General features: G+C 38.6%; 2 protein-coding genes across 3 annotated transcripts in view; both read left to right on the top strand.

Annotated features, from left to right (window-relative positions):
- Nucleotides 1-8,199, top strand: part of LOC137281442 (transcription factor Dp-1-like) — a 31,100-nt gene extending 22,901 nt beyond the window's left edge. Inside the window, exons 9-12 of the mRNA XM_067812670.1 lie at nt 98-246; nt 1,731-1,897; nt 2,967-3,054; nt 3,685-8,199. Of these exons, the coding sequence (XP_067668771.1) occupies nt 98-246; nt 1,731-1,897; nt 2,967-3,054; nt 3,685-3,892 (612 nt within the window). The 3' untranslated portion in view covers nt 3,893-8,199. The remainder of the gene's footprint in view (nt 1-97; nt 247-1,730; nt 1,898-2,966; nt 3,055-3,684) is intronic.
- Nucleotides 8,200-13,251: 5,052 nt separating this feature from the next.
- The window catches only part of LOC137281463 (2-acylglycerol O-acyltransferase 2-like), a 34,359-nt gene continuing 19,784 nt past the window's right edge, over nt 13,252-27,826 (top strand). Inside the window, exons 1-2 of one of the 2 annotated variants that reach the window (XM_067812704.1) lie at nt 13,252-13,268; nt 17,916-17,996. Coding sequence is in view for 1 of the 2 variants with exons in the window: in XM_067812702.1 (XP_067668803.1) it covers nt 22,306-22,338 (33 nt within the window). In the remaining variant the exon portion in view is untranslated. Of the gene's footprint in view, nt 13,269-17,915; nt 17,997-22,183; nt 22,339-27,826 lie in introns of those variants that run through there. The other variant, XM_067812702.1, reaches the window with a different exon arrangement.

Below are 27,826 nucleotides of genomic sequence, written 5' to 3'. Positions count from 1 at the left end.
CAGGATATCTACATGTACATTGTGTGTCTAGTCACTTATTTGAAGGCTTTCATAATTATTCCATGAGAACCTGAATATAGCTGTTTTCTTATTTCAGCAAATAGCATTTAAAAACTTGGTGCAAAGAAATCGGGAGTTAGAAAAGACACAAGGACCCCCAGGGTCTAATTCTGCAATTCAGCTGCCATTTATCATCGTGAATACAAGTAAAAAGACAGTCATTGATTGCAGCATATCAAATGACAAGTGAGTGTCCTTAAAATACCACCATCTTTCTTTTTACGTTAGGAAGATCATAAGTGAAAATTGGGTTGTTAAAAGTAAGTCTTGGGGAATCTAAGTAATAACTTGTCTCAAAGAACATATGCTTGTCGGATCACAGATTCAGTGCTGCATTGTAAGTTCACCTTGTGGATGTACCGTATTTTACCGTGTATAAACCGAATTTTAAGCACCATAGAATGTTGTCTGTAGAAGGGGGTCTCCTTATCTATGAGGCACAAATTCATGAAAGTATTTTTCTGGTCGTCAGTTTCTTGTGAGGACGATCTTACAGGTTGGCGGTACACCTGCTAGGAAGTTTACAACGATTACAGCCACTTTGTTATACATGATCAATAAAATACAAATCACAGTGTACAGTTTTCATTATTTCAAATTATTTTGCCCTTAGTCATTATTAAGTTCCGTATCTACCTATTTACACACAGTATCAATTTTTAAAAAGTTACAATCCAGTACGGTCACCATTTGTCGTGCAATCGAATCAGCTGTTTCCTGTCACTTCACATATGGTGATTGCTTCCTTTTGTCTCGAAAGTTATTGCAACCACCACCTGTGAAACTATTGCTCACTTTATTTTGGCTACAGTAGTCACATATCATAGCACCAAGCTCATTTTGAGAGAGCCATGGGCATTCTTTCAACCATTTTTTTCTGAAAAACACTTGGTTTGGGGGTTTTTTTTAGAGTCAGTTGGTACCGGGATCAGTCTGGGGGTTTTGCTCGCCCTTCAATTCACATGTCTCCTTAGCAGACGTATCGGTCAGGGGAGATGTGACTGACACTGTTGCTTTCTCAGTGGTATTTTGTGCAAAAAATGTCAGTTATTTTCATTCTTTTGCGTGACATTATTCACGCCAAATTACCACAAACCGTTGTAAATAAGAATTTCATATTCATTTGTTGTTTGCAACTTCAAGTCATAATATTATCTGATTTCGAAAATGAAGCTAAAACGAACTGATGTTCTAAAACAGATCCACTAAACTGTGTTTTGCAAGCGCTGTACACATGCACTATGTTTAGAGTTCACAGTCTAACGTTGTCAATTAATTAATCAAATCATAACTTCATTGAAAAATGCGATCTATTTCATACTGATATGAATGGAATTTCGTTTCCCCAGTGCCGATAGTGGTTTTAACATAGGGACGTTACTCTGTTATGTTTACATGTTGTCACTCGAACTTAACTCTGTGGCCGACTCTGATTTAAAAAGACATTCCTTGTCAATGTAAAGCTTTTTTTTCGTATGTTTTTTTAAAGTTATGTATGGGGCAAATTACTATGCACAATAGTTCATGCTCTGTTGTTTTTATGAGGGGCGATTTGATCATTATTAGCACAAATCATGCAGTCGTGCATCCTAGAACAGACACGGTAATATACGGTAATATGTTAACTGTGTGAATATTGATATTCTGACTGAATTCTATTCTTATTTCAGATATGAATACCTGTTTAAATTTGATAACACATTTGAAATTCACGATGACATTGAGGTTCTAAAAAGAATGGGAATGGCATTTAACCTTGAGAAAGGCCAGTGTACATCACAAGACATTGTGAAAGCTGCCCGCATGGTTCCCAAAGCTCTGGAGCCCTATGTTATAGGTGAGTGCAGGTGAATACTCCCATGGAGATGGGTCATGCCAAGTATACCTCTTTCACAATGTTTTTGTACAAGGAGTGTCGCAGATGGGACAACTAAAGTAGCCTCTATGTTAAAGTTGCAGGTAAGTAAACTTGGCCCCAGTGTTGTTCGTTACGCTCCACTACTGAGTTTAACAAAACCTAGTAGGAGGTCATGTCAGATAACCATTGAGATTGACCAATCAAAGCACAGCTTACCAAATCACGAAAGTCGACATTTGCACATAGCTTTTGAACTTTTACCCACGCAAAGGTTTGTACCTGAATGATTCCGAATGCTGTATTCCCTACAATTGCATCCAGGTGATGCACATGGAGTGTGCCACAACAGTGAATAAACTGTCGCTGAAAATAGCATTTTGGGCAATACTCAAGGATGTCAGCTTGCGGAAATATTAGTTTATGTACTACAAGTCAGATATCAGTGTTATATGCTGATTTTCATTTATTGATCATTGTCAGTGACTGGTGTATTTTGTAAGTCCCACTTACAGTGGCCATTGTCTAATTGGTTAAATCTTTTTAGCCGTCTCACATTTGATTGGACGGTCATAGGTCACTCATAGTTTACCTGACGCGACCTCCTACTAGGTATTGTGAGACCCAGTGAAGGATTGTAACAAATAACACTTGGGCTAAGTTTACTTGGACTGATTAGTAAAGTTGAGTATTAAGGGGGCACTATAAATCTGTTATTGTGGGGTCAAACCATGAACCACTTGCAGGAAGTGACACACACAATTTCATGTCTTGTATCTTTTCTGTATGTGTTGTATCAATGATAAGTCTAATAGTCAACATTTTCGTGAAGACTAGGGGTGGGTATTGCAGAGAAGTTTCATACTGTGATATTGTGTGATGCAAAAGCATGGAAGCATATATTGCGATATGTATATGTGTGTGCTTAGACTACCCACTCTGCTCATGTCTTGTGTTTCCTGTCTTGTTTTTTAAACATGTTTCTACATAAAATACAAGTGAACTGTTGGGCTATGTTGCATTTGATCAACATTTTGTCCTGGTTTTCCAGACATGGCTCAGAATGCTCGTGCCCTGCCTTCCAGTTCTGCTGCAATCCGCCCAATAGATCCCATGGCAGTCAGCCAACAACAGGCCAGGTGAGTCCCCACACCCTAACACTTAACACCCAGTGGGAAGGCATCTTTACACAGCTGCATTTCCTGAAACGTATTACTCCTCTGCCCAGAGAGACTTATGGGGTTTTGTAGGAAAAGCCTGTCGTGGTCTTGGTTAGAATTGGTCTATGATTGTAAGAGGCAACTAACAAGATGGAGTGTTCAGACTCACTGACTTGGTTGACCTGTGTCATCATATCCCAAATGGGAAGATCAATGCTTGTGATGTTGATTACTGGATTGTCTGACTTGATTATTTGCAAAATGTCTTTATGTAGGTGGAATATTTCTGAGTGCTGTGTTAAACAACAACCAAACCAATCTGTCCACAGAATCTGTATGTTTGTCTAAAGGGGAGAAAAAATGGGTGGGGAAGTTGAATTTTATTGACTTATGAATTCTTGTCGTGGTGCTCTATCACAGAAATGGTGTCCAGAATATCAATCACTTAAGCAAGGTATTTCATTAAATATCAGTGGATACAAATACTTTCTGTTGCATACTTATTTTTGTTGATGATGCGAACTTTATTATTTCTTCTAGAAACTGAATATAATGGTTCGGTATTGTCATTTGGTTACATTGCTGAAAGATGTTAAATTGTATTTCCAGGTATCGTCAGGCAACTGCAGCTCAGTCCTACCTCAGCGCAGGCGACACTGAAGCAGAAGTAGCTGCCATGACGGCTGCTGCTCTATCTCGACAGTCCAGTCTTGGTTCATCTGACGTGCATTCTCGGACAGCCACCGAGACACCGTCGGAAAACTTCTCCGACGAAGACAGTGACAGTGATCAGTCCAGCCCAGTTGATATGGGCTAAGGCAAACCAAGTGAATTGTGTGGACGAGATTGAGCAATAAATGTGCAGCTGGCAGTTCAATAGTTGCCATGGTGACAGAGACACTACGTGTGCTATGATTGCGTCTCACTGACCCTAGATGAAAAGGGTTTCTTCAGCAGCAAATGGCGAAATCTGAAAACAATTTATGCTATGGTAGCTAATGAAACATCACTCGAAACAAAATGACCAGACACCGTGAAGAAGGGACACATCTTCTCCATGTGAATACTGTCTTGTTTTTGAGACATTCTCAGGTCGTGCTTCTGGAACTTGCTTAATGAAGAGGTCAAGATTATTTAGTCAGTTTCAAATTATGACACCCATATACGTATACGTTTGGTTAATTTATTTTGATTTTGATGAAAATTCAAATTTTTAAGTCGTTTTGGTTTGTGGCCAAGTATATAAATATTTGATTTGAAATTAATATAACTTATAAGTATTTTAGTCATTGAGGCATTTTTTTTACCAAATTTGCTGATTTTGTAGCTTCCATCCCTCAGTGTTCAGTGGACTATCTTCCAGTATGTGACTGGAAGAGTCAATTGTAGTCATTTGGGAGTGATAGATTTGCAGCTTCGTTTGATATAGGACAGTGTACAGTAGTTTCACTGTGGAGTGTTTTTATCTACAATGTGATAGTGACAGTCCACACTCTGTAGTGTTTTAGAAACACTTGGTAAGTGTCATAACTATCTGATTTTCTTCCAGTAGATTTTTTTTGTCTAAATGTTATTTATGGTAGTATAAGTTGTTAAATTAATGAATTTTGTCTGCAGAAACTAATATTCTGTTGCTGTTTATTTTCCAGTTGCCATGGTAACTGGTTAAACTTACTTGTTTCCGCCAAACTATTGTGTTGTTAATCATGAGTACATCTTTTTCTTTGTCTTGAAAAATGTCAGTATTTTCAATGTTTAATATGCATAACAGGACTAAACAATTGTTTGAAATTTAACATATGCATATTTTAACTATGACTCAACTGGTTTTTGATGATAATTGCCAACAATGTTTGTATTTTTTGTGTAGCTCTCTTTTTTTGTAGGTCGGCAGCTTCTACAGATAATAGTTTGGAAAATAATTAGTGATTTCCATAAATCAAAGACCCTGGAAATTTTAATTTAAAAAAGACGAGAGGATGCACAGGGCAGCATGACTCTGGCAGCACACAGACATCAGTATCTGACTTTGAAAAAAAAATTATTCAAAAATACAAATACATCGAATTAGTTTATGATTCAATTAATCATGAATATCATGTGATTTGAGACAAACCAACACGACATTAGTGTCCTGTATTATTAACAAGAACATTTAAATAGTTGTCATTGGTGCTGCACATATCTCTGAGATACTTGGGTAGCACAGTGGTTAAATTATGCCCTCGGCACGCTGAAGACCCAGCTTTGATCCTCTACATGGGTGCAATATGTGAAGCCCATTGATGGTGTCCGATGCTGGAATGTTGCTAAAAGCAACTCACTAGAAGTACCTCATATTTCTTGTGCTCAACAGCTTGGTTCCAAACTTATCTTTTAAGGTGCTATGGTGAAAGCTTTGTAGTTTTAAATATCTGTGAAACACTGACCTGCCTAACGATGTTAAGTGGCTCTAAGCTGGCTTATCATGATAATAAGTGAAAACCGTGTTTAGTTCCTTTTGTATAACAGTATTTCTTCCCAGAAATGTGAAGTCTAGTCAACTATCTAGTAGACTGTCTAGACAATCTTAAATTCAGTGCTTTTTTAGGAAACCTATTTATCACTCAGTTTAACTCATACACACTGAGCATTGAAAAAAAGGGTATATTAGAATGTATGCACATAGTTGATCTAATATATACATCTCTCATTCACCACAGGCCGTGGTGCTAGAAAGATAAACAAAGTGTATTCATTATAGATTTTAACATTAAAGACTTACCCCCTGTCATGGTCATATTGATGTCATCTAATGAAATTAGGGTAGGGTTGTCATTTTACTGATGATCTACATAAGGATCATTGTTCATTGCTGTCTGATACCTGGTGGAGACCACATTGTAATTGGCAGTGGGCTAGCAGAATGGTGAAGGTCATCTCACCAATGACCGAGGTAGATTCTCAACATGTGTACAGTTTGTGAAGCCCTTTTCTTCCATTCCCTGATGTGATATTCGTGGAATATTGCTAAAAGCACCATCTGAACAAATTTTGACACTGTTTGAAATTGATGTTTGTAAATATATTCTACAAGTATATAAATGTATCCTTATCAATTGAGGCAACAAGAAGTGAAAGTGTTCATAAGTCTCACACCTGCCAAGTGTTTTATTGCTCTGGCTGTCCTCAAGTCTTAGCTGAATCTCAAACTGTGCCCACATGCTTCCCGAGTCATGCTGTACAGATTCATTCAGCAAAAATATGTGAAATTTCAAACAAATGTTTCTTTTTTGTAGTATCTCAAATGACTGACATGTTTCCCACTAATTAGTTATGCAGTTTGATTGTTATTAATGATGTTTCATTATATGATCATAATGATCATGTGTATTTTACTCAACATGTGAAGTGGATGGGCTTTATCATTAAACTGCCCCTCCAAACAGGAAAGAACCTTGACTAGGGGCTATGTATTTAAGCTGGTCATGAAATCAAAGACAAAAACATGCAATTTAGAAAGCATTTATGATTTGTTTTCCTTCAGCTCAAAACTGGAAAGCTCACATGGAGGACTTCTTGAAACATTCATAGAAGCATCAGTTCTTGTGACTGTCAATAGTTGTATGACTGTTAATTCCTGTAGAAATATTCAAATATTCACAGGGTGTGATCAGGTATTTTTGGACTTTCAGTACTTGAGCCGGTGACATCTGTATTTTGTGTAAATGAAATTTTATTTATTTAAACAAAATGTGAAGATAAACTAAATAAAATTAACGTTTATCAGTGCAAAATATTTTCATGTTTTTACAGGATCCTCACTAAAATTGTGTTAATATTAGATATATTTAACAGTGAATATCTGTTAATGTCTTGCAGGAATCAAGACTTAATATGAAGAAAATTATTATTCAATTAAATTCATATTTCTACTTAAATCACTGCTTCATGTCCAGCTCAATAGGTGATACTGCCATGAAAAGGCCTACATGTGTTCAAAGAAACAGAATACGCCATCTTCCACTGATTAAATCATTCTAACATCATGAGACATCACATTTTATCTGATTTTATTTAAAATTATCTAAATGCAGATAACAGTCACAATCCTTTTCAAAATTCTGTAAGTTTATTCAGGCGTATTGTGATTCATTTATCAAAATCATGAAGGAAAAATCAAAAGTTCCATTGAGCCAACCACCATTAACTTGACTAATTATGCCATGAGGTTTAACATTAGTTGTCAAATATGCAATTGGTCCATGTAAAATGTTTAGTTGATAACAGGCCGAAATGCAGGTCACTTTTTAAAATATGGGCAGGGTTTGTGTTATTTTTGTGTTTCTCATCACCTGACCAACTCTGTAGGGTTCATTGCCAAACACCCCCACCACCCAATAATCTTGATTATTTTTTTATATTTTTTTTATATTTTTTGTCTAAAATGCACTGACTCATTATATTAAACGTTTATTTACCTAAAATGTTCAGAGAACCCGAGAAATATGAATTGCATTAAATGAGAACCAAGGACTCTTTTTCAGATAATTTTGTCTTTTTTTTTTTTTTTTCAACTCGTGTTCAGCATTCGGTGGTTATGTGAAACACATTGTTTTAAGAAAATGATGTCCTCTGCTTGTCAATTTGGTTCGTCACAAAAATCTGAGTAATACAAGGAGTTTGTTTTGTAAAGTAACATGACGGACACATCTAATGCTTTGATATAGCCAAGTGTCTAAATAACTGGTGAAATTTCTTTCAATGAGACTCATCTTTGAAAGGTGATATGTTCTTTCAGCCTGTTAGGAAGTGTGTGTTTAATGGGGAGTATATTAATGAACTAGCTCTGAGAACTGGTGCCTTGATAATATATAGTTCTATATATATATATCTGGCGTTGGTAACTATAGCAAGCTGTCATAATTACCATCAACCAATCATTTTGTATATAAACATTCATCATAAGGCATAAGTACAACCATTTACCATCATCAACCTTAGCCCCAAACAAATTTGATGTATAGTATATTTAATGACTATTTTTCACTATTTCAACTATACAACTTGTGTGATAGAGAAGTGAACTGCAACCATTGCCATTCCTAAAGTTGTGAATATTTGATATTAAATTGTTTTGCAATTGCCCTTTTTTTGTCATCTGGTTAACTACAGGTACAGGGTTAAAGCTGGAGAGGAAGGCAAAGGTGCTGTAGTGCTTACTGGTTTGTGCTTTGGTTTGTCCATTGATAAAAGGCCATTAGGCTTGGTGTGCCAGTGCACTGTTAAACATGACTTTCCGTTCAAGCCAAGTGCTAAAGTTGAACAAAAATGTTACTCTGAGTAGAACCAATTGAAAAATACTAGTCTAAAATTAGTGGACAATGGGGGGTTATCTCATGTTGTCAACCTGTATTGAGTGTGTTTCTCCAATTTTTAGCTCTTTTATAATAGAGCTGTGGCCATACTGGAACTTCTGAGCAGTGGTCACCAGATTTGTAATGGGTTGAATCACAGAGACATTTAATGTCAACCTCTAAGGTGTTCTTGTGCAAGGCTCAGTTGCCCAAAGAGAATTTTTTCTGAGGAGTTAGGCTTCCTCACTTTCATGCGTGCTTGATGCCGGTTCCCAATATCATCTCGGTGCCAAGACTTGGAAATTTTCTGTTAGGAATGGGAGTAAGACCTGGAAGAGAGGTCAAAATGTGAAAGAGACCAAGAGTAATGGCTGTTAATTCAAAACAAGATTGCTTCTGCTAAATGCCATTGATCATCAGGCAGCTTAATGTTGTTTTTCTCGAAGGTTGAGGTATCTTTAACCTAGGTCTCCATATCTTCTGTATTCGAAAATTCTTTTGCTATGACTGAAATATTGTTAAAATCAGTGCAGAGACTTCAGTCACTCTGAGGTTTGAACACAAGATCGACATGCATGTATTGTGTTCAGTTATAACAACCCTCTAGACAAAGAAAGCAGTTTTCTTATGAAAGGGTCCTGTCAACAAAAAACCTACAAGAAGTATCAGTTTCTTTGCACCTTCCAATGGCTGCTTTGAAGTTGAAATGAAGCTGTTTGAAAGTATTTTCGTAGTAAAATGTAGATACAGGTTGATGATATATCCTGAGCTACATTTTGCTGATTATTGATTAATTATCCATATACCGTTACCAGAAATAACATTCATATGCTAGCAGTGCTAATGGCCGCCTGTTGTGATTCAGAAGAAGATATATTTTCACTTTCATTTTCAGTCCTTTTTATACGTACTTGTCAGTCATTAGTCAAGTTGTCACTATCTTTGATCTTGAATAATTTTAAAATTGTCATTGTAAATAGTCCTGAAGCATCATATTGTTTAAGTATTCCAATACAGCAAATGGTTTGCAGTCCAGAGAAAGCTATGTCAATTGGAAGCTAGTTTTATGTGTCCACCTCATTGAAAACATCACTCAGTGTCATTCAGCTCTATCACAGACTGTGTTCTATGCTACACGTCATAAACAGCTGTGCAGATGATAATGGTGTTTGTTTTGTATTGTTTCAACTTTGTTGGACAACCATATTTTCAGTAAATCAACATTTCCTGTATGTTTTTCTCATGACTTGGATATTAGTCCTAATTTGGACTATTTTCTCATATGTTGTATTGTCATAATTTCAGAATGTTGAGTAAATAATCTAGTCATAAAAAGAAAGATCAAAATTGCAATAATCAGATAATGATCAAAGTATCAAGAAAAAGCTTACATTTGGAAGAAAAAAATGCCTAATTTAACTGAATTGAAACGATATGCCTTATTTTTCAATAGCTAAATAAGATTATGCTCTTGTGTGGGAGCGTTTGGCTTTTGAACAGGATTCGACCAAAGGGATTTGATGGCAAGGTTCAGAATCCTGAGTCATGGAACATGTAAAAGGGTTTGTCGCGCTCCCTTAAAAAACGTTCTCTACTATGCTCCGCAGCTTCAAATTGAAGTTTGATTGAAGTTTGGGTCAGTGAAATGTCTTGAGCACCTTTCTTCTTCTAGCCTGGTGTAATGTCACCCCGCGAACGTCATGTCATTGGGTACTTAAAACCTGGTCTTTGTGGCTTGCGGGCCAGCTGGTGACACGTGCTAGGACACATATAAATGATCTAGTGTCGTTTAGTTCAGTAACTATTAAATGTGTCATGAATCCATGTGAATAGGTTACCCATTGCTATGTTTTGTTCTGCTCTTCTGAACATACCCCCTTCTCAGTGGAATACTTCCCTATGTAACACATGTACCCTTAACTGATGTTATTATTGCCATGACAACGCTAAACTGTGACACAGTAATGAGCAGCTCTGTGCTTATGTCATGCTTCTTGTAAACAGGCAATCTCAAATTTGGTGAGAGCCTAGATTGGGGATTACAGACACTGGTCGTTTTGGGTGACCTTTACCTTATTTACAAGCTCACCAGGCCACAATCTCATGCACTGTTGTACTCAATGCCTTCAAACTTGGGGGAATCACACAAACACCAGTGGCTTTGTATGACAGTGACCATATTGAATGACCATATTTTCAAGTCACCTCGACTCTTTGATCAGTTTTCTATCTCATAAAACATTGCACCCAAGTTTAGCCTCCCAGCTGAACTATATGTTGCCTTATCTTACAAACTCACGATAGGAATTGTCATGGTAGGGTGGGATACCCTGTTGAAATTTGGACCCGTCCCAGACCTAAACCACATTGATATACTGAAAGCGGATAAATACACATTTTGTTATTTTTCCCCCACATGAATCAATAGTATCTTAATTCATATTTCACACACTGTGAAGAACAGCTGTGACTATAGGTGAGACAGCATTTAACTGAAGTGTTAATGCACACCAGCGGGTAGTTCGGGACGCCAAGCTGCGCGGAGGTACGACTCTTGTGTGTGAGGGACAATCCGGATATTTATTAATCGTGTCTCTGAAAACGATCGCTCGTCTCTCGCTGTGTACCCTTATTTGATGGTTTTATTAAAGTAGGTAACTTACATCAGATGAACCTGTCCTCGCACAGTCGTGTTTATCTGCACCAAACCTGTGCCCATAGACAACACTTAATGTCAACATTGAACACATGCTGCCACGCGTTTCACCTACATTCAACGTCATAAAAACTGAAATACCATTGAAAGATGTTTAAAACAAGAGAAGTCCCCGTTTGTTGAGAAAATCGCAATATGCATGTGATGGACACCCGTTCCGACCCTCTCTCACCAACAAAATGCTGGTGCAAGTAACATATGGTAAACAAGTCAAAATGTGTGACGTGCGTCCTGCAGATTAATGGCGCATAAGCACTGGTCTCGTCAGTCCCAACTGGTAGCTCCGTCTGCGGAGTATGAATGCGTTATTTCAATATGCTTATTGCAAAAAATCACGTGTGCCGTGGTAATTATTCTTGTGATGTATTTTCCACCTTCCTTTGTAGAGGGGAGAAGGGTTGTCCTCTCGTGTTAGTGGCTGCAGTTCGCTGTGTAAAGTTGCGTCCTTTGGGCACGTCAAACAGTTCCCTCTGGTTCTAGTCCTGACGATTGCGTCTTCAGGTTTGTCTGCACCAAAGCCGTTATCGCCTATTTCAGGTAGGTTATGAATGTTTGCGACCTCGTCACATCGGGCCAATCCAACCCAACCCTACCCGCACATTTCACTCACAGTTCCAGATCAGTTGATCCAAAGCGTTGTGAAGTCCTATCACTCACTCATTCATTCGAGAGGGATAAAAAACCCACAAAATCTGAATACAAAGATGTGCGGAAACAATTAGGAATCGTTCACTATTTTTCTTTATTTCATACCACAAGACAACTGAAATGTGAGAGCAGTTCACAAAGGCGACTATGCTTGTAAGAGGCTACTAATGGGATCGGGTGGTCAGGCTCGCTGACTTGATTGACACATGTCATCGGTTCCCAATTGCGTAGATCGATGCTCATGCTGTTGGTCACTGGATTGTTTGTTCCAGACTCGATTATTTACAGACCGCCGCCATATAGCTGGAATATTGCCGAGTGCGGCGCCCTTTACGACATAACAAGCACGGTCGCCTTTTGTGGCAAGCATGGGTTGCTGAAGGCCTGTTCTATCCCGGGACCTTCACGGGTTAGATACAATGGACAGTGGAATCGAGCATGTACATTTGAAGCAAACTTACACCTCGCACAGCCCTTATGTTATTGCTCCTTCGATAGCCGATTTTGAAAATTATCCGGCCTCAACAACCGTAATTTGTAATGAACAACTTAACAACCCAACAAATCCTAGGGGTCTGAATGAGAATTCATACTGAGGCAGCCTGAGGCTTGGATAGTCATTCATTACATCAGTCACGGGTGAGTCTGGTCCAGACCAGGATGACCAGGCTGATGTTATTCAGCATCGCCGAGTATCGTATCTAACAAGAAAACTGTAAATAAATTATACTTCTAAATAATTTAAAAACGCCTTACACACACACACACACACACACACACACACACACACACACACACACATACCTTAAATTATGAATGTTCTCTTATCCGATATCTGCAGTTGCTCTGCAGGGGTCTGTTCATCGGGTCGAGATCAGACAATCCAGTGACTGACATCCATCCTGTGTGTCGATCAAGGCTTCTGGGACACCATGGGATGCATCATAAAATCCGCAAGCGAGGCAGAACGCGGTGACGAGCAAGGATTGCTGAACAACAATTCCAGGTCTGAACTAGACATTCAGTAATCAACAACATGAGCACTGATCTACACAATTGGGGAACGACGACATTCGTCAACCCGTCAACGAGCCTGACCACCCCATAACGTGTATACAGTTGCACAACTGGGTATGTTTAAACACTGAATCGGTAGATTTCATTTAAAATTATCCTTGCAACACATTCGACTTCCCACAAGTCAATGTTGCCTACTGACATAGCAGTAGTAGCCGTATCGCATTCACTTGCTTCCAAATAGTTTAAATAGAGCAGTAGCACGTCACGGTTATTGCACTTCGATTTTACTGTGCGTAACTTGGTATGCTTGTCCATTGTAAACGAAATAGGGTACATATTTACGCAGGCTGAGCGCACCGGTGTACACCCTGCAGCACATCTCGGTCTCTACACAGTGGTGTAGTGGCTACAGACACACAGGTCACACAGACCCTGTAGGTATATGCGATCACACTTTGGGGCCGGAGGTATACGTGAGTAGAATGATAATTGTATACACTGTGAGATTTTACTGTTTGAGTTGTCAATGTATGGTTACGTCACGCTTGACGTATGCGAGGAAAGTAATACTCTCTACAGAAGATACATGTATACACATAAGTATTGGATAATCCTGCTGGGTATAAATGCTTACTATATAGTGTTGCAGGTGTAATAGGAAATGGTCTTGAGTGGTTTCCGACACACTATGCTCATTTGGAACGCTGTCTGTCAAAACCAGCATTTGTTTACCTAATGGCAGGTATGGTTATATCGGTCACGCCTGCACAAGAGGATCGAATGTCGAGACTTTAGGATGTGTCGAGTTCATGTCCACCGATCTGCTCAAAAAGTTCATCTGTTTCGAGAAACAAATATATATATAGCTTGTTACGTATCCTGTCATGAGCTTTTTTCACCAGCCTTTCTTGCCTCTCATCGGGTTGTAGCGTTTATCAAACTACCTATATATGCACGTGCGTACGGTGGAATAGTCGAATGAGATAAGAGGGGAGAAAGGTTGTTTTCGGGGTTTTGACGTTTTTGGTAAACTCAGTCGTATTTTAGCTCGCGTGGTGTAAATGGATTAGCTCACTTACCCCTTCCTCCCCCATCACCCCTCATCTAACACCGCCTCCTGCGGAAGATATGGAATCGGTATGTTACGGGTGCAATCTGTACCGCCTTACATAGTGACGCTGACCTGTACACGATTTCCAGGACATCGTTGATCACGAGAAACTGATAGGTGAAAAACAATGGTTCATCTTAAGTTGGTTGTATTTATATACTAGCCGGACTATATAGTCACTATATGTCATACAAAGGACACTACGCGGTTTTATTTCCTGTTAAGTGACACGCGATACGCCGTCCATATTGACAGATGTCTGTTTGTTATATATGTGTTTCTATAGGTGAAACAGTTCGTTTCAAACTATGCATTCAAGATGTCCTTGTTGAACTAGGTCGGATTACATGTAATATCAGGCAAAATATATTCCGTGGCATATATTGTCAGGCGTCAGGTTTTAAATTGTTCTGATATACTGACACAATATTGGTTTTGCATACGGGCATACTGCTATGTACTTGGAGAGTTGAGTGTATTGACTTATTTTAAATCTCTAACAGCTTTTTCATTTGTTGACTGTCAGGCCATGGTTAGTTTTAAGTAGGATATACCAAAACGAAATACTGAACTGGCCAAATGCTGTCATAAAAGTTATAATATTTACGATTCTGAAAGCCTTTGAAGACTGATAAGTAGAGATCATTACACGAGTAAGCTTGTCATACGACTTCAACGAAACGAGGGTGAAATTGTGTATTGCTTGGGCGAGAGCGATAGCAATACATTTTGCACGAGTTTAGTATATGCCATATGGCACACCTGCTTGAGTATAATAATCTCTTTATTATCCATTTTATTCTATATATTCTGTATATATTATCTATTTTATTTTTTCTTCGTTGATGTCTGTTCAATTGTACAATGACGTCATAGAAGACGGAATAAAGACACAATTGTTTCTCGTCAAATGTGATTTGAGCTTTCGCTCGTTTGATCTCATATCATTAACTCGTTTCATAAAAATGGTTTTTCATGGTTTGATGATACGCAACTTTGTTAGGCAACCGAAGAAAACTATGGATCTGCCAGGGAAACTAGACATCGATCACTAGTACAGAGAAAGTATGCTTACGGAAACTAGAGTTAACGGGTCTGCTTCAGCTTTATGACGTTTCTCGAGTGACGATCTTACGTCATACTATCATCGAATGACGTGAATAAAGCAGTCTTTATGAAGTAAAGACTAAAGAATACGCGCTTGAGATGATACTTGCATTTGTGCTTATACAATATTTATTGACTATATTTCTAACCCAATGAATAATAAACAGATATTCTCAAATGTCTGCCTCTTTGTATCAAACACTTCAACACGAGTCGATAAAGGTTTAAAACTCAACTCACACACTCACACTCATAAAGTTTATGTATTGGATATAAAAAGAAAACAAACAAACAACAACAACAACACTGGTATGATGTTCTCTTTCACATATAAAACAATAATTCTTCTGCAAAAACAGTAATAACCGGTTAGTGTCCTGAGTGTAAAATGCAACAGCTAACCCATCCTCGACATCTCCAGGGTATACGTTCCGATAAGTCTCCACTATACCCTGGACGCATCTACGGCTCTGCCCGGTAAATTTATTACCTCCCTTGACTGTCTTTTGATCCAGTAAGGTGTCTACGCTGGGAAGTTGAGCGAACCAATCACAACTCACTTTCGTTTTTTGAATTATCTAACCGATTGTACTTGGCAACAGAAACCATGCAGAGACTCTCTGGAAGAGGTAGAAGGAGTTTTTGCATATGTTGTTTTAAAGTTTCGGACCTGTCAATTTGTTTGTATGATTTCACTAAAATCTGAGACGCACTGAGAGCAAATCTTTGCAGTTGCGACCGCTACCTTTGTTGACACTGGCAAGCTCCGTTATAACGGCGGCCTAGCTGATTGGCTACTGTGAGAAGGCGGAGCCAGCAAAGGGAGGTAATAAATTTATCGTGCAGAGCCGTAGATGCGTCCAGGGTATAGTGGAGACTTATCGGAACGTATACCCTGGAGATATGGAGGATGCAGCTAACCAATCTCAATCGTAACTACTCACCTCTTTCCGTGACGGCTTGCCGGAACCACACTGACTGAACGATCATCTGATGTCAAAGACAGCAGTGATGTGGACTGCGACGTCATGGACGGTGGGATTCGTTCGTCTAGACGAAGACCTGGGTTCGAATCCCCGACAGTATGTAATACCCGTTTCTAGAGTCCTCCACCGTGAGACTGTTGGATTATTGCCAACGAATGTCCTCCAAGATTTGAGATGCACCAACAGATCTTCCGTGGAAGCCTTTTTGATGACTGAATAACAGAAACAGATCTGTTAGAAGTGTTTAGAAGTGTTTAGAAGTGCCATGATCCTTGACGCTTAAGATAACGAAATACAACACACCATGCTGTTGGACGAGCCTTAAAAAATCCGAAAACGGGCGGGTGTGTTTTATTACTAGTTTACGATCTTGTACCCGAATTCAGGTAGATCTTCAAATAACATATCCAGTTTGATGTTTCCTGCGGTATGACATAACAGACTGTCGTGATAATTGGCGGAAAATGCTTGACTCTGCTTAATTACTCTGTGGGTCCAAAATGTAGGACTAAGTACACAGGGAAAGAGAAACACATCTACAGTTAGTATTTGTGGTTCTCAAGAACCTAAGGTGGAGTTGGCTTTCTTTTGGTCCCCATTTCAGATCTTATGATATTTCTACTCCGAGGGTGTGAGTTTTCGGGAACTTGCTTCAAGATGGTTTTATTCAGCTTCATTAGAAACTCCGGCTCGTATGCGGATGATGTAGCATTTACTAGCGTTGAATCTCACACCCCATTTGTGCACCCACCTGTCTAGTCCATGGAGGTCGTTATGGGGGACGTGGTGGTCATCTGCATTGTGTATTCAACGATAGAGCAGACTGTCATCATCAAAGAGTTTGACGTGAGATCTTACACACTCTAGAAGGTCATTGATGTTGCACAGGAACAGTGTTGGTCCCAGGATTGTACCTTTGGGGACCTCGGATTCTAAACGGACTTTGTAATGGCTCGCCCTCCAGAACTACTTGTATGGATGTTGATGAGAGGAATTCTTTAGCCGGAGGAGTGTGACTCCTTCTTTCCTGTATGATTCCAGTTTCAGGAGTAATCTGCTGTGTGACACTCTGTCAAATGCTTTGGGAAGCCAACATGACACAGTCAGTTTGGATTTTCTGGTCACAGACTTGCATAAAGTCATGGACGGTTATGGAGAGCTGTGTGTCACATGCGTAGTCACTCCTAAAGCCGTCTGTTAAATTTGTTACGATGTTGTTATATTCGAGATTTTATAACAGGTCACGACAGCTACATGTTCCAGTAGTTTACAGCAGACGCAGGTCGCCCGAATTATTTTCCCCAGATCAGTATTTCCCCTCACTAACCCTTTGACTTCATGATTTTTGAGTATCACCCCTTCCCTCTTCTCCCAAATTTCAGATCCGCATCTGCATTGGCCTATAGACCTTTTCTTGGTGAATACTTGACTCTGTTCTTGAAGACTCTTAGGACGTTGTGTTCAGCCAGTCCACGGGGAGTACTCTTTGGTCGATGGATAGTTGGAATGTTAATTTAGCTGGTGATATGTTACTCAAACATTTCTGTAAGGGTGGTATTCGGGATGAGATCTGGGCCTAAATTTCATCAAAATATTGGATGCAAAGTTACAGTGGCACTCTTCGATTCAGGAATTGTATAGTCTTAATCAATTCAGAGGAAATGAATGAATGATAAAAATCGAATGATCACGGTTTTGATTTGCACGTACTGTATATTTGCTGTTTGAAACTGAACACAATCCTCGAATATCTGCATGAGAGACGGTCACATATGTGTCTAAATTAAGATCCGTTAGCCACCTTCTAACTATTAAATATATATTGGTCCACCTTTAGATTACAGCTCCACAAACATCACACATTACATCACAATTTCTTTCACCAATACAACCCCTGTATATTTATTTCTTCCAAGGTTTTTTGATGTAAGGGAGGTAACTCTAATCTATCTTCCACGTCCCAGCAAGACCATGACGGACCAGTTACTTCACCAACCGTGAGTGTTCTTATTTTTCACTGACACGTAAACAACTTTTGTGACTGTTACGACAGTTGCATTTGGTAGCTGTATCTCATGTTAAATTGTTGTATCCAAATATAGAATGCAATTGTTGTTTATTTTATTGGTATGACACAGACGTTATCCACAGAATTAGCAGACTGCCAGATCTAGTCTCTAGGCTCATTGAAGCATATCTAGGACTGTTTACATCCAAATATTCTTGGACGGAACAGTACGAAACAGTAACAACATTAGAATATGGCGATTTGTGACTAATCAACGTATATACTTATAGTTGGTACTGGAATAATGAGAGACTGTCAGAAATGACGTCTGATAATAAATGTTTTATGTGAAAGTAATCAATCAACAGACGTCAACAGATCAGAGCGCTGTACTATACCACTGACATTAGTATACCTCTCCATTTATCAAAGATCGCTTCAGTTTAGTACACATACGCTGATGTGAATGTGGGCTTGGTGCGTTTTGTTTCTTATTTTTCTTTCTATTTTTGTCTCTACATGTACACACAAATGTCAAGGTAATGTATCCCCGTGTCACTATTTTGAAAGTTCAAGTTGTCATATCTATACTGGAATCTGGTGTTGGGAATTGGTTGGGAATTGATCTCACAACTGATATTTGGTTAATGAGCAGCCAGCAATCAGTGAGTGAAATTGGTTAGCATCACCAGAGATCATATAATAGATCTCTGGCATCACTTTGAAGATTTTCCAAGTCAGGTTGTTTTAAGTATAACAGGGTCATCTTTGTTTTTTGCTTTAGTTAGAAACTGTGCAGATTATACATTGTATTTGCAAATGTCACATCCATTTTAGAATGACACATCCTGCTATTTTAAAGTGATGACTAATGAGCGTAAATTTCTTGAGTAAGAAACATGTAATGACTTTTCTGTAAGTAAAGTGAGTTTTCTAAGAATTAAACACATTTTTAGGCCCTGACAGCTTCTAAGATAAATTTCTTGGATAAGAAATATGTCATGACTTTTCAGTATGTAAAGTGAGTGTTCTAAGAAATGATCACATTTTCAGGCCCTGACAGCGTCTAAGATATGATCCTTCGTCAAGTGTTTCAAACACTAAAACAGTAGTTCCAAAATCGTTTGTGTTCGATTACTAGAAAATGTGATTGATTGCTTGGTTGTTTGGTCACTGTGACCAATCTTCGATTGTTTCAATTAATACGATCTCCACAAATTGTTCATCACTTGCCTTCACCTGAATAAGGAAGAAACAGACCATATACAAAATATAAATGTGTTTCTCAGGATCTCATTTGTTATGTTGAAATCCAGAAAACCGTTAAACAAAACACTCTGTTAGCATACCTGCTAACTCTCATGCATTTGGTTTAAGATTCACACTTTTACTATTGATGACACACCCTCAGACTGATAAATCTCACTCCAAACTTTGTTCACATGAAAGATTTTCCTGCACAAAATCACAGAAATATGTCTTAATACATCACATTTCAGGTCCTTTTCTGTGAAGGGAATTTGTGATACCTTGGACCTTAGCATCTCATCTTTTTCCTCTCTTTGGGGGTAAGAAGCTGTATGCTGTTAGGCATGAATATTATTATTTATGTTAACAGGAGTTCAGAATGTTTTTTAAAAGTCTCTTCCCACAGAGAAAGTGACGTTAAGAAAGTAACTTGTCCTGACTGATTTTCATTCTTATGTGAAACTAGTATCAGTATATTTTGTTACACTCCACCAATGAGTATAAGAAAACCTAGTAGAAGGTCGCATCAGGTAACCTTTGAGCGACCAGTTACCGTCCAATCAAACGTGAGACATTTAAACAGATTTAACCAATCAGACAATGGCTACTATTTAGGGATCGGAGGGGACTTTCAAAATATTCAGGTCACTGACACAGATCTCTCCACAAACAAAAATCTGCATATAACACACTTATTTGACCTGCAGTATATGCGCTTTGGGGTTTCTGTTGACATGATTACCATTAGCTAATATTTCCGCAAGATGACATCCTTGAATATTGACAAAAACATTATTTTCAGCGACTGTTAACTCACCGATGTCATGGTTGTACATACGTCATGTGCATCACCTGGAAGCGAGCGTAAACTGAATAGCATTCGGAATCGTTCGGGTACGAACCTTTTCGAGATAAAGAGTTCGAAAGGTATGTGTGAATGTCCACTTTCGCGATTTGGTAAGCTGACCTCCCATGAGGTTTTGTTAAACTCAGCAATGGAGTGTAACGAAAAGTAGTGAGGATAAGTTTACTTAGACTGGACTGATTTTCCATTTGCCCTGATTTTATGATCATGATGATGTAGTTATGAAAGAAAAAATCAAAATAGTATTTGATGTCAGTGCTTACTGGACTTTTTATTGAAAAAGTGATAAATAGCACAGAATGATAACTCTACTTTATTGTCATTGTGCAATTTAATTGCTATATCATGAGCAGATATGAATTTAAATCCCAGGTTAGTTTCCAGTTTGAAAACAGAAGTGGAAATTATCTAGGAGCCCATGGAAAGTAGGATACCGTTATTTGATTGCCCAAATGAAAACAGACTTGTGTTTGGCATCAGGCAATGGGATTTTTTTAAACCCCAGCTGTTGATCAAAATATTGGACAGAGACTGTGAAAATGGTTCAGGTGTTGACAAGTGTAGCTTGAGGGAATGTCATATTTTACTGTATGTGAGGTGAATGTATTTGCATTATGCGAACATTATGCTATCACAAAAGTCCCCATGTACCTTCTTTCTTCTTAGAACAAACCTTGGGTCAGCACAGGTCTCAAGGAGTGTCACACAGTCCAGAAAGATCCATAGTCTGAAAGTCATACATGTATTTGTAATTCTAAGACAATCAATACAAACAAAATACAAAGAATTACAGGTATTTTATTTGTGTCCTACTGGTGGGAGGGAAGCAACTACTCAAAACAAGTATGAGACTAAGTCAAACAAAAGTGCTAGATGCAGTAGTTTATGGTCCAACATAACTGATAGACTGACATTTTGTTTATGGAGTGTTGATAGAAACAAGAAACTACATGCTTGACTTCATAAATCACACCTGATATGTTATATTCGTTAGTTCTACCAAGTACCATACAATACCAAGTACAATATTTAGCAGGCTCGCCTTAGCCCACATCTGAATAAACACACTGCTGATATGACCAATTTATTTTACTGTTACCCCAAACCTATTCACCCAGTACTATGGTTACAGCAATCAGACCTATTGGCAGTTGTTCTCAACTGTTACCTGTTGTAAACTCTCTAGGTTACCTACTCTCGCTTGAAGTACTGATGACTAAGATCAGTGTTTTAGATGCTGATATTTATTCTGCAGCGAGCTATTATGTTGCTTCGTTGCTGCTTAACATTGCATTCAGATAATGGGACAAATCGAAATTGATAGCAGTTCTTGATGTTTGCCCCAGTGACCTGTGATTTTTAGGTTGAATGTAGTTAAACCAGTGTTTTTAACTCCCCAAAATTTCAGCCAAACAACTGGTCTAGTAACTCTCAAAAATTACCAAAATGGTTAGAATGTTGCCCGTCCAGAAGTTTCTGGATTAAGAAAAATGATAAGAAGGTAAATCAGAGGAGAGAGACTGGTTAATGTTTTCAAATCAAGGCTTTAGTCTTTACACTCAAAGTTAGATTCAGCCAAGACCATCAGGCAGTTTAAAAACTGCCCGTCCTGTTGCAAAACAGACATTCCCGGCCAATGAGCCACTTCAATCCTGTATGTGGAGTGTTTCCTCCATGACGACACAGCAATCTTACTGAATCAGCCTTACAATAGAGGTCAAGGTTGTTCAAGTGCTTATTTCTCACTTTATGCTGTAATCATGTTATTGTCACACTATGCACTTCTATAATAACCTGAATCAAGATAAAATTATGATAAATATTTAAAACCTTGTGATGCAAGTGATAACTTCCCATCTGATAAAGATAGACAGAGTGAATGTGCAAAGATCCTCGAAAGTGTTTGAGTATCCAAGATTGAGGAGATTATTAATATCAAACTTTGTACATTTAATGATAAGTTTTGTTTACTAAAGTTTTACAATGGCTAGATTGTACTGTGTTAATCACCCCACATTCAATCACAAGAAGTTCCTAACTTACCTGTGACCTCTGACACACTTAAGGTTGATATCATCAAGTGATATTGGGAGGACAGGTTCACAGTGTACGAGATTGGCGTCTTTTCTGTTCCATCATTCTCCGTTTAGTTTACTGACTTGTGAAGAACTCTACAAGAATCAAAATGCTGGGATTCAAATGGAAGGATATTTGGAAGGTAGAGTATGATTGAGGTGTTCCAGTAACCTTCACACATACATGTATAGTGTCAGTTGCAGAGATATGTATGACTTTCACTGTGGTTGGTGAAAGGAGAATGGCTTAATGCAGTGTGTTGGTGTGTATATCTTGCATTGATTTACTGCAAATTGCGTTTGTATCACATTAAGTCTTGATGAGTATCAGTACTCTGCATCAAGTGTTAGGGTATGAGGTTGGCCCTATCTTCCATATTGTTATCACAACACATGGTTTTAATCAATGTAAAATGTTGCATCCTGCATCCATAAAAAATAGGACAGAAGAAAGAACATCAATAGTGGGTTTCTCTCAGTGCAAAAGAATATAGATGTTCAAAACATTGAATGATTAAGAACCATTTCATTGTAGGATTTATGTCATATTTCAGGTCTCTAATGAAGCTCTCATATAAAATGAAATGTCTCCCAAAGGAACACATGTTGAAGACCAAGAGGGTTGTTTCCTTCAGTCTTCAGTATATTCATGTTGTAGACACATTAAATATCGGTTTCTGAGAGTTGTCCATGAACTGGAAAATAGATACAACACAGGTAGAGTCCAAACTTCCTGAACAGCTATACTACACAAAGGTCGAGAAACAGTATTCACTGTCCCACTCTGATAAGTGTAGTAATGGCTACATCAAATTGTAACGGGAACAGGCAGGAGACAAGTGAGACACAAAAGAGCAAGATAATACAGGGGCACCCATGAGACAGTCTGTGATTCATTGTTTAATATTACACTTGTCAACAAAGTATGCTGTCAAAGGAGGATGTAACAGTTTGATATTATCTAAAACACTTAGTTTCATCTAGGGGTGAATCAGTCCATCCACTTCATTCTGCTATCATTGCATTATCAATAAAATAGGTAGAAACTGCAAAACAGGTGTCAAATAGTTTATCTATGAAGGAAACAAATGATTCCGATAACTAAACTGAGTCCGTCCCTGTAAGCACAAACAATGTAACCTGACTCATGTCACACTGACAATCAAAAGTTTAGACTCACTGGGGTGAATATAGCCACTTACTGACTTACTGCAGGCAACTGTTTAAAGGTGCTGTTGTCTTGTGAACTGTTGTACTGTAAAACAAATTGGTAACATTGAAAAGATTGTCACAAGTTAGGTTAGGTTAGGTAGTGGAGCATGCCTCTCTGGCGTCGTGGCCCTTGCATGTACCCTCTCGTTTCTCCTCTTGATTATAATTTGATGAATTGAGCCCATTCATTATTTCTGTTTTCAAGGGCTTCTTTAAGATTGTTGTTGGCTGTTGACCTGATTTCATCATATTCGGGGCATCTGAATAAGATGTACTCAAGATCTTCCTCTTCTTGATTACAAAATGTGCAAATGGGGTCAGTTGCCAGATGATATTTGGCTAGATAGCTCTGACAGGGAAAGTGGTTCAGTCGGATTCTAGAGATGGTGACTTGATCCGTTCTTTTGATATTTTTTTAGAAAATTCTGTTGGGTTTTTCCTGCAGTTCAAAGTACTTTCGACCTTTGCTGTTATTGAGCCAGATATTTGACCATTTATCACTAGAGGTTTCCTTCACTCTGCATTTCAAACTAGGTAGAGATGACATAGGTTTTAGCAGAGGGCCACACTCAGATGCTTGCTTGGCAAGTTCGTCAGCCTTGTCGTTCCCAATAATCCCTACATGGCTTGGGATCCATTGTAGGCAGATGACAGTTTTCAGGGATTGTAGCAGACTGTTGATGGCTTTGGTTTGATGGTAGTACTCAGTAGGTTTGTATGACAACAGAGTGTGCAGGGATGATAAAGAGTCAGTCAGGATGGTGTAAGGACCGGAGTTGGAAAGATCTTTAATTTCCAGCAAGGCTCTTTCTATTGCTGTAAGTTCTGCACTGAGGATTGAGCAGGGGGTGAGTGGAATGATGACACTACTCTCATCGTCTTGGAGATATATGCCTGCCCCAGCTTTTCCATTGTTTGGATCCAGGGAGCCGTCAGTGTAGATCTTTCTGTATTCTGAATATTTAGTCTGGATTAACTCCAAGGCTAGCATCTTCAACTTGACTGGGTTTTCTGACTTATTGGCTTGTTCTGGAATTGATGTTACTATGGTTGGAGGTTTCCATTGCCATGGTGGTATATCATTCATGATTGCTGTTGGAGAGAAGTTGGGGTCTGACCTAGAAGGGAGATAGATGTTTCTTTCCTTGAGTAGCCTGCTGGATCTTGCATAGAAGGAGTTCTTTGCTTTGTTTTTCTTGAGATGCCCTGGAGAATCTTTTGGAAGGAAGTGATTTTTAATCCTTCTGTTCAGGATAACTGATTCCGAATGGATCTGAAGTGGAGGGATGTTTGCTTCTATCTCAAGTGACCCAACTGGCGTGGTTTTCAGAGCACCAACTATGAGACGGAGAGCACAATTTTGTAAGGTTGAAAGTCTTTTCATTCTCATTGGGCAGCATGATGACCAGATTTCCATGGCATATGACATCTTACTCCTGATATATGTCAGATAGAATGTTCTTAGGGTGGTAAAATCGGCCCCCCCAAGCTTTTGATGAAATGACCTTCATGAGGTTCAGTCTCTTTAGACAGTCATGATGTAACCGGTCAATATGGGCATTCTATGTGAGTTTAGGGTCGAGTGTTAGCCCTAGTATTTTCGGATTTTTGTTGTAGCCTATTGACCGACCAGAGATTTGTATACCAAGTTCACAAGTTTAATGAATGACAAAAATCAATGAAAACTGGTGAATTCTTTCAAAACTTGACCCCAAAACACAGCTGTTCACATGAACGATATTTGCTCATTTTTCAGCAATTTGATGCATGATCCTCATGCAGTTCATCTGCATAAAATTTGTAGTTGGTTTCCTTAAGTTAGTGGAGAATTCAGTCTTCGATGTAATCCTATTAATATATATGCATAACATTATAGTGAGTGTTTTTACTTTGTCAACTTTTGATGGGAAGTAGAGGCAGTTAACGTCAATTTCAGAAACATGAAAGCCTATTGGTTAAAGCACACATGATTTCCACAACATGACATTTGATTGCAGCTGATTTACTGAGTTGTTTCCATTGACCACTGATTTCTGGCTGATAATGTTACCAAAAGTATTGTGTCATAGAATAACAAATAGAAATCTGAAATTTTAACCCTTGATAATACCCAAATAGGCTATTTCTTAGTTGCAACACACACTTTTCTGTGATCCTAAGGTCTGATAGCATACATCAAGCAATGTACGCCTTAGATTGTTAAGAGTGCCAAGGTAGATAGCTTTGAATTTTGTCCTTATTTTGTCTCTGTGTGTTGTTAGAAATTGTTTCTGATGATTTTGAATTCAAATATTTCTGAGTTGACAGTGGGTTGATCTAACAGGTCTGTTCTTGTTTTCATGACCCAGTCATATTAACCATTATCCGATTCCCTGATTCCTATTCTAAAGTAGAGGGCGCCAGTAGACAAAATGTCTAAGACAGCACAGTTTACTAAGCAGAGTTACATACCTTTGACTCTAAGTATGAATCCAAGTTTATTCCACATTTAGCTATCAAGCCTTGTGAAAAATACACAAAGCCTTTAAAGAAAATGGTCCTTTGAAACAAAGGTTATAGTGGGGAATACTCATACTCTCTACACTTACTCAGTAAAGGGTGGAAGGGTAATGGTTAAAGAACGATAGTGGTTAAAGTGTCTGAACATCATGCCGAAGACCCAAGTTCAATTCCCCTCAAGACTTGGGGGTGTCCCTTGCTGTGATATTGCTGGAATATTGCTAAAAGTGATGTAAGCCCATACTCACTCACTCATACTTACACTCTAAAGTACAGATACTAGTATTTATGCCATGGGAAGAGAGTTGATTACTGCCCCCACCCCCCATCCTTTCTTAACTGAGAAAAGGCTTTGTGTTTTCACAGCCTTTGTCATAGGGGCGATGTCAGTTTACACTTGTCAGTGGGGTACACAATGTTTGTGATCTACTAGTTTGTGTGTAGACTTACAATTTCTGAAAGTTGCGTTTTATTGAAGCTGAGGTGGCAGTGTGGGTTAGACTCCAGATCTTGGTGTGCTGGCAAGAAGGTACCTGACTCTGAGAGTGTGGTGTCAAGTGGAACCCAAGTGTACAAGAATTCTTAGTTTAGTGAGAGAGTTGTAGTCCCAGACATAACATGAATTTCATGTTGAGATATGAATGGCCTAGTGCTGAAAGCAGTAATATACTGAACTCACTCCTAATATAAGTAATGTTGCAACAGCAGACTGGGGGGTTACAGGTGGATGTGTGATCAGACTGAGGACTAGTGGAACACAGTGGTGTGGAAACATGCTCATCCTTTCACTCACTGGTTTGCTCCATGATATGGCCGGAACATTGGTGATGAGGGCTGTTATGATTCTCTTGAACATTGAGCGAACAGTATTGTCTCCCTACATGAATAAAATTTATAGTTGCTATTACAGGAATATATTTTTATAAATGTTTTTAAAAGGAGTGCGTTTATATATACAACTATAATATATAAGTACCTCAACTGCCGACTTGTTAGTGTATTCATTACCCATTAGTCACATTTGTTACCTGATATACATGATATTTATCACAACCAGCTCAAAGTTGAGCCCTACTGGTGACTGGCGCCTGCTCACTCACTCACTCACTCACTCACTCACTCACTCACTCACTCACTCACTCACTCACTCACTCACTCACTCACTCACTCACTCACTCACTCACTCACTCACTCACTCACTGTCAGTTATTCAGCTGCCTTACCATCCACTAACATATTGTTTTAAAGATTCATGGAAGTTATTGAATTTATATACTGTCTATCATGGCACATGTCTGGACTGATGCTTGGGAATCCTACCATGATTAATACATATAACATGTATTAACATAATTAATAAAATATGAAGGGGCGATGTCAAAAGCTTTTTCAGTGTTGTCAATGTGACATATTTGATTATCCAGGCATTTTTTCCATTATATTCTGACACATACCTTTGACCTTTCATCAGTTTGAATGACGTTAGTCATTAGGAAACAAGCTGATAGCAAGAGAAACCCCATACAGATATGGTCTCTGGTAATATCATACTAGTTATGTAATGGGTTTGTTAAAAATGTCAGCTTGAACACTAGGGCTGCAACCAATACACTATGTCTTGAATATGATATGTATCAGGAATACTGGCTAAAGAATGTGAATAAATATTTACAAATACAGTGTTTTAGTTACAGTCCGTTTGACTCCATTTGAGACTGATGAATTGCTCACTAACACAAAATCTAATAATTGCAACAAAACCAAATTTTGCACAGCCACATGAAATCGACAGACCAACTCTGATGATGTGTCTCATAATTTGGGACACCCGAATAAAAAAGTTGTTTCACAAACAATCATCATTTTTTGTCACCTTTCGCTATTTTGTACGAGGGGGGCCTCTTGCTGGTAGAACAGCCA

Source organism: Haliotis asinina, chromosome 4 (genome assembly GCF_037392515.1).
Source record: "Haliotis asinina isolate JCU_RB_2024 chromosome 4, JCU_Hal_asi_v2, whole genome shotgun sequence".
NCBI lineage: Eukaryota > Metazoa > Mollusca > Gastropoda > Lepetellida > Haliotidae > Haliotis > Haliotis asinina.
The sequence above is the reverse complement of the archived record's forward strand: the minus strand, read 5'-3'. Positions and strand labels throughout refer to the sequence as shown.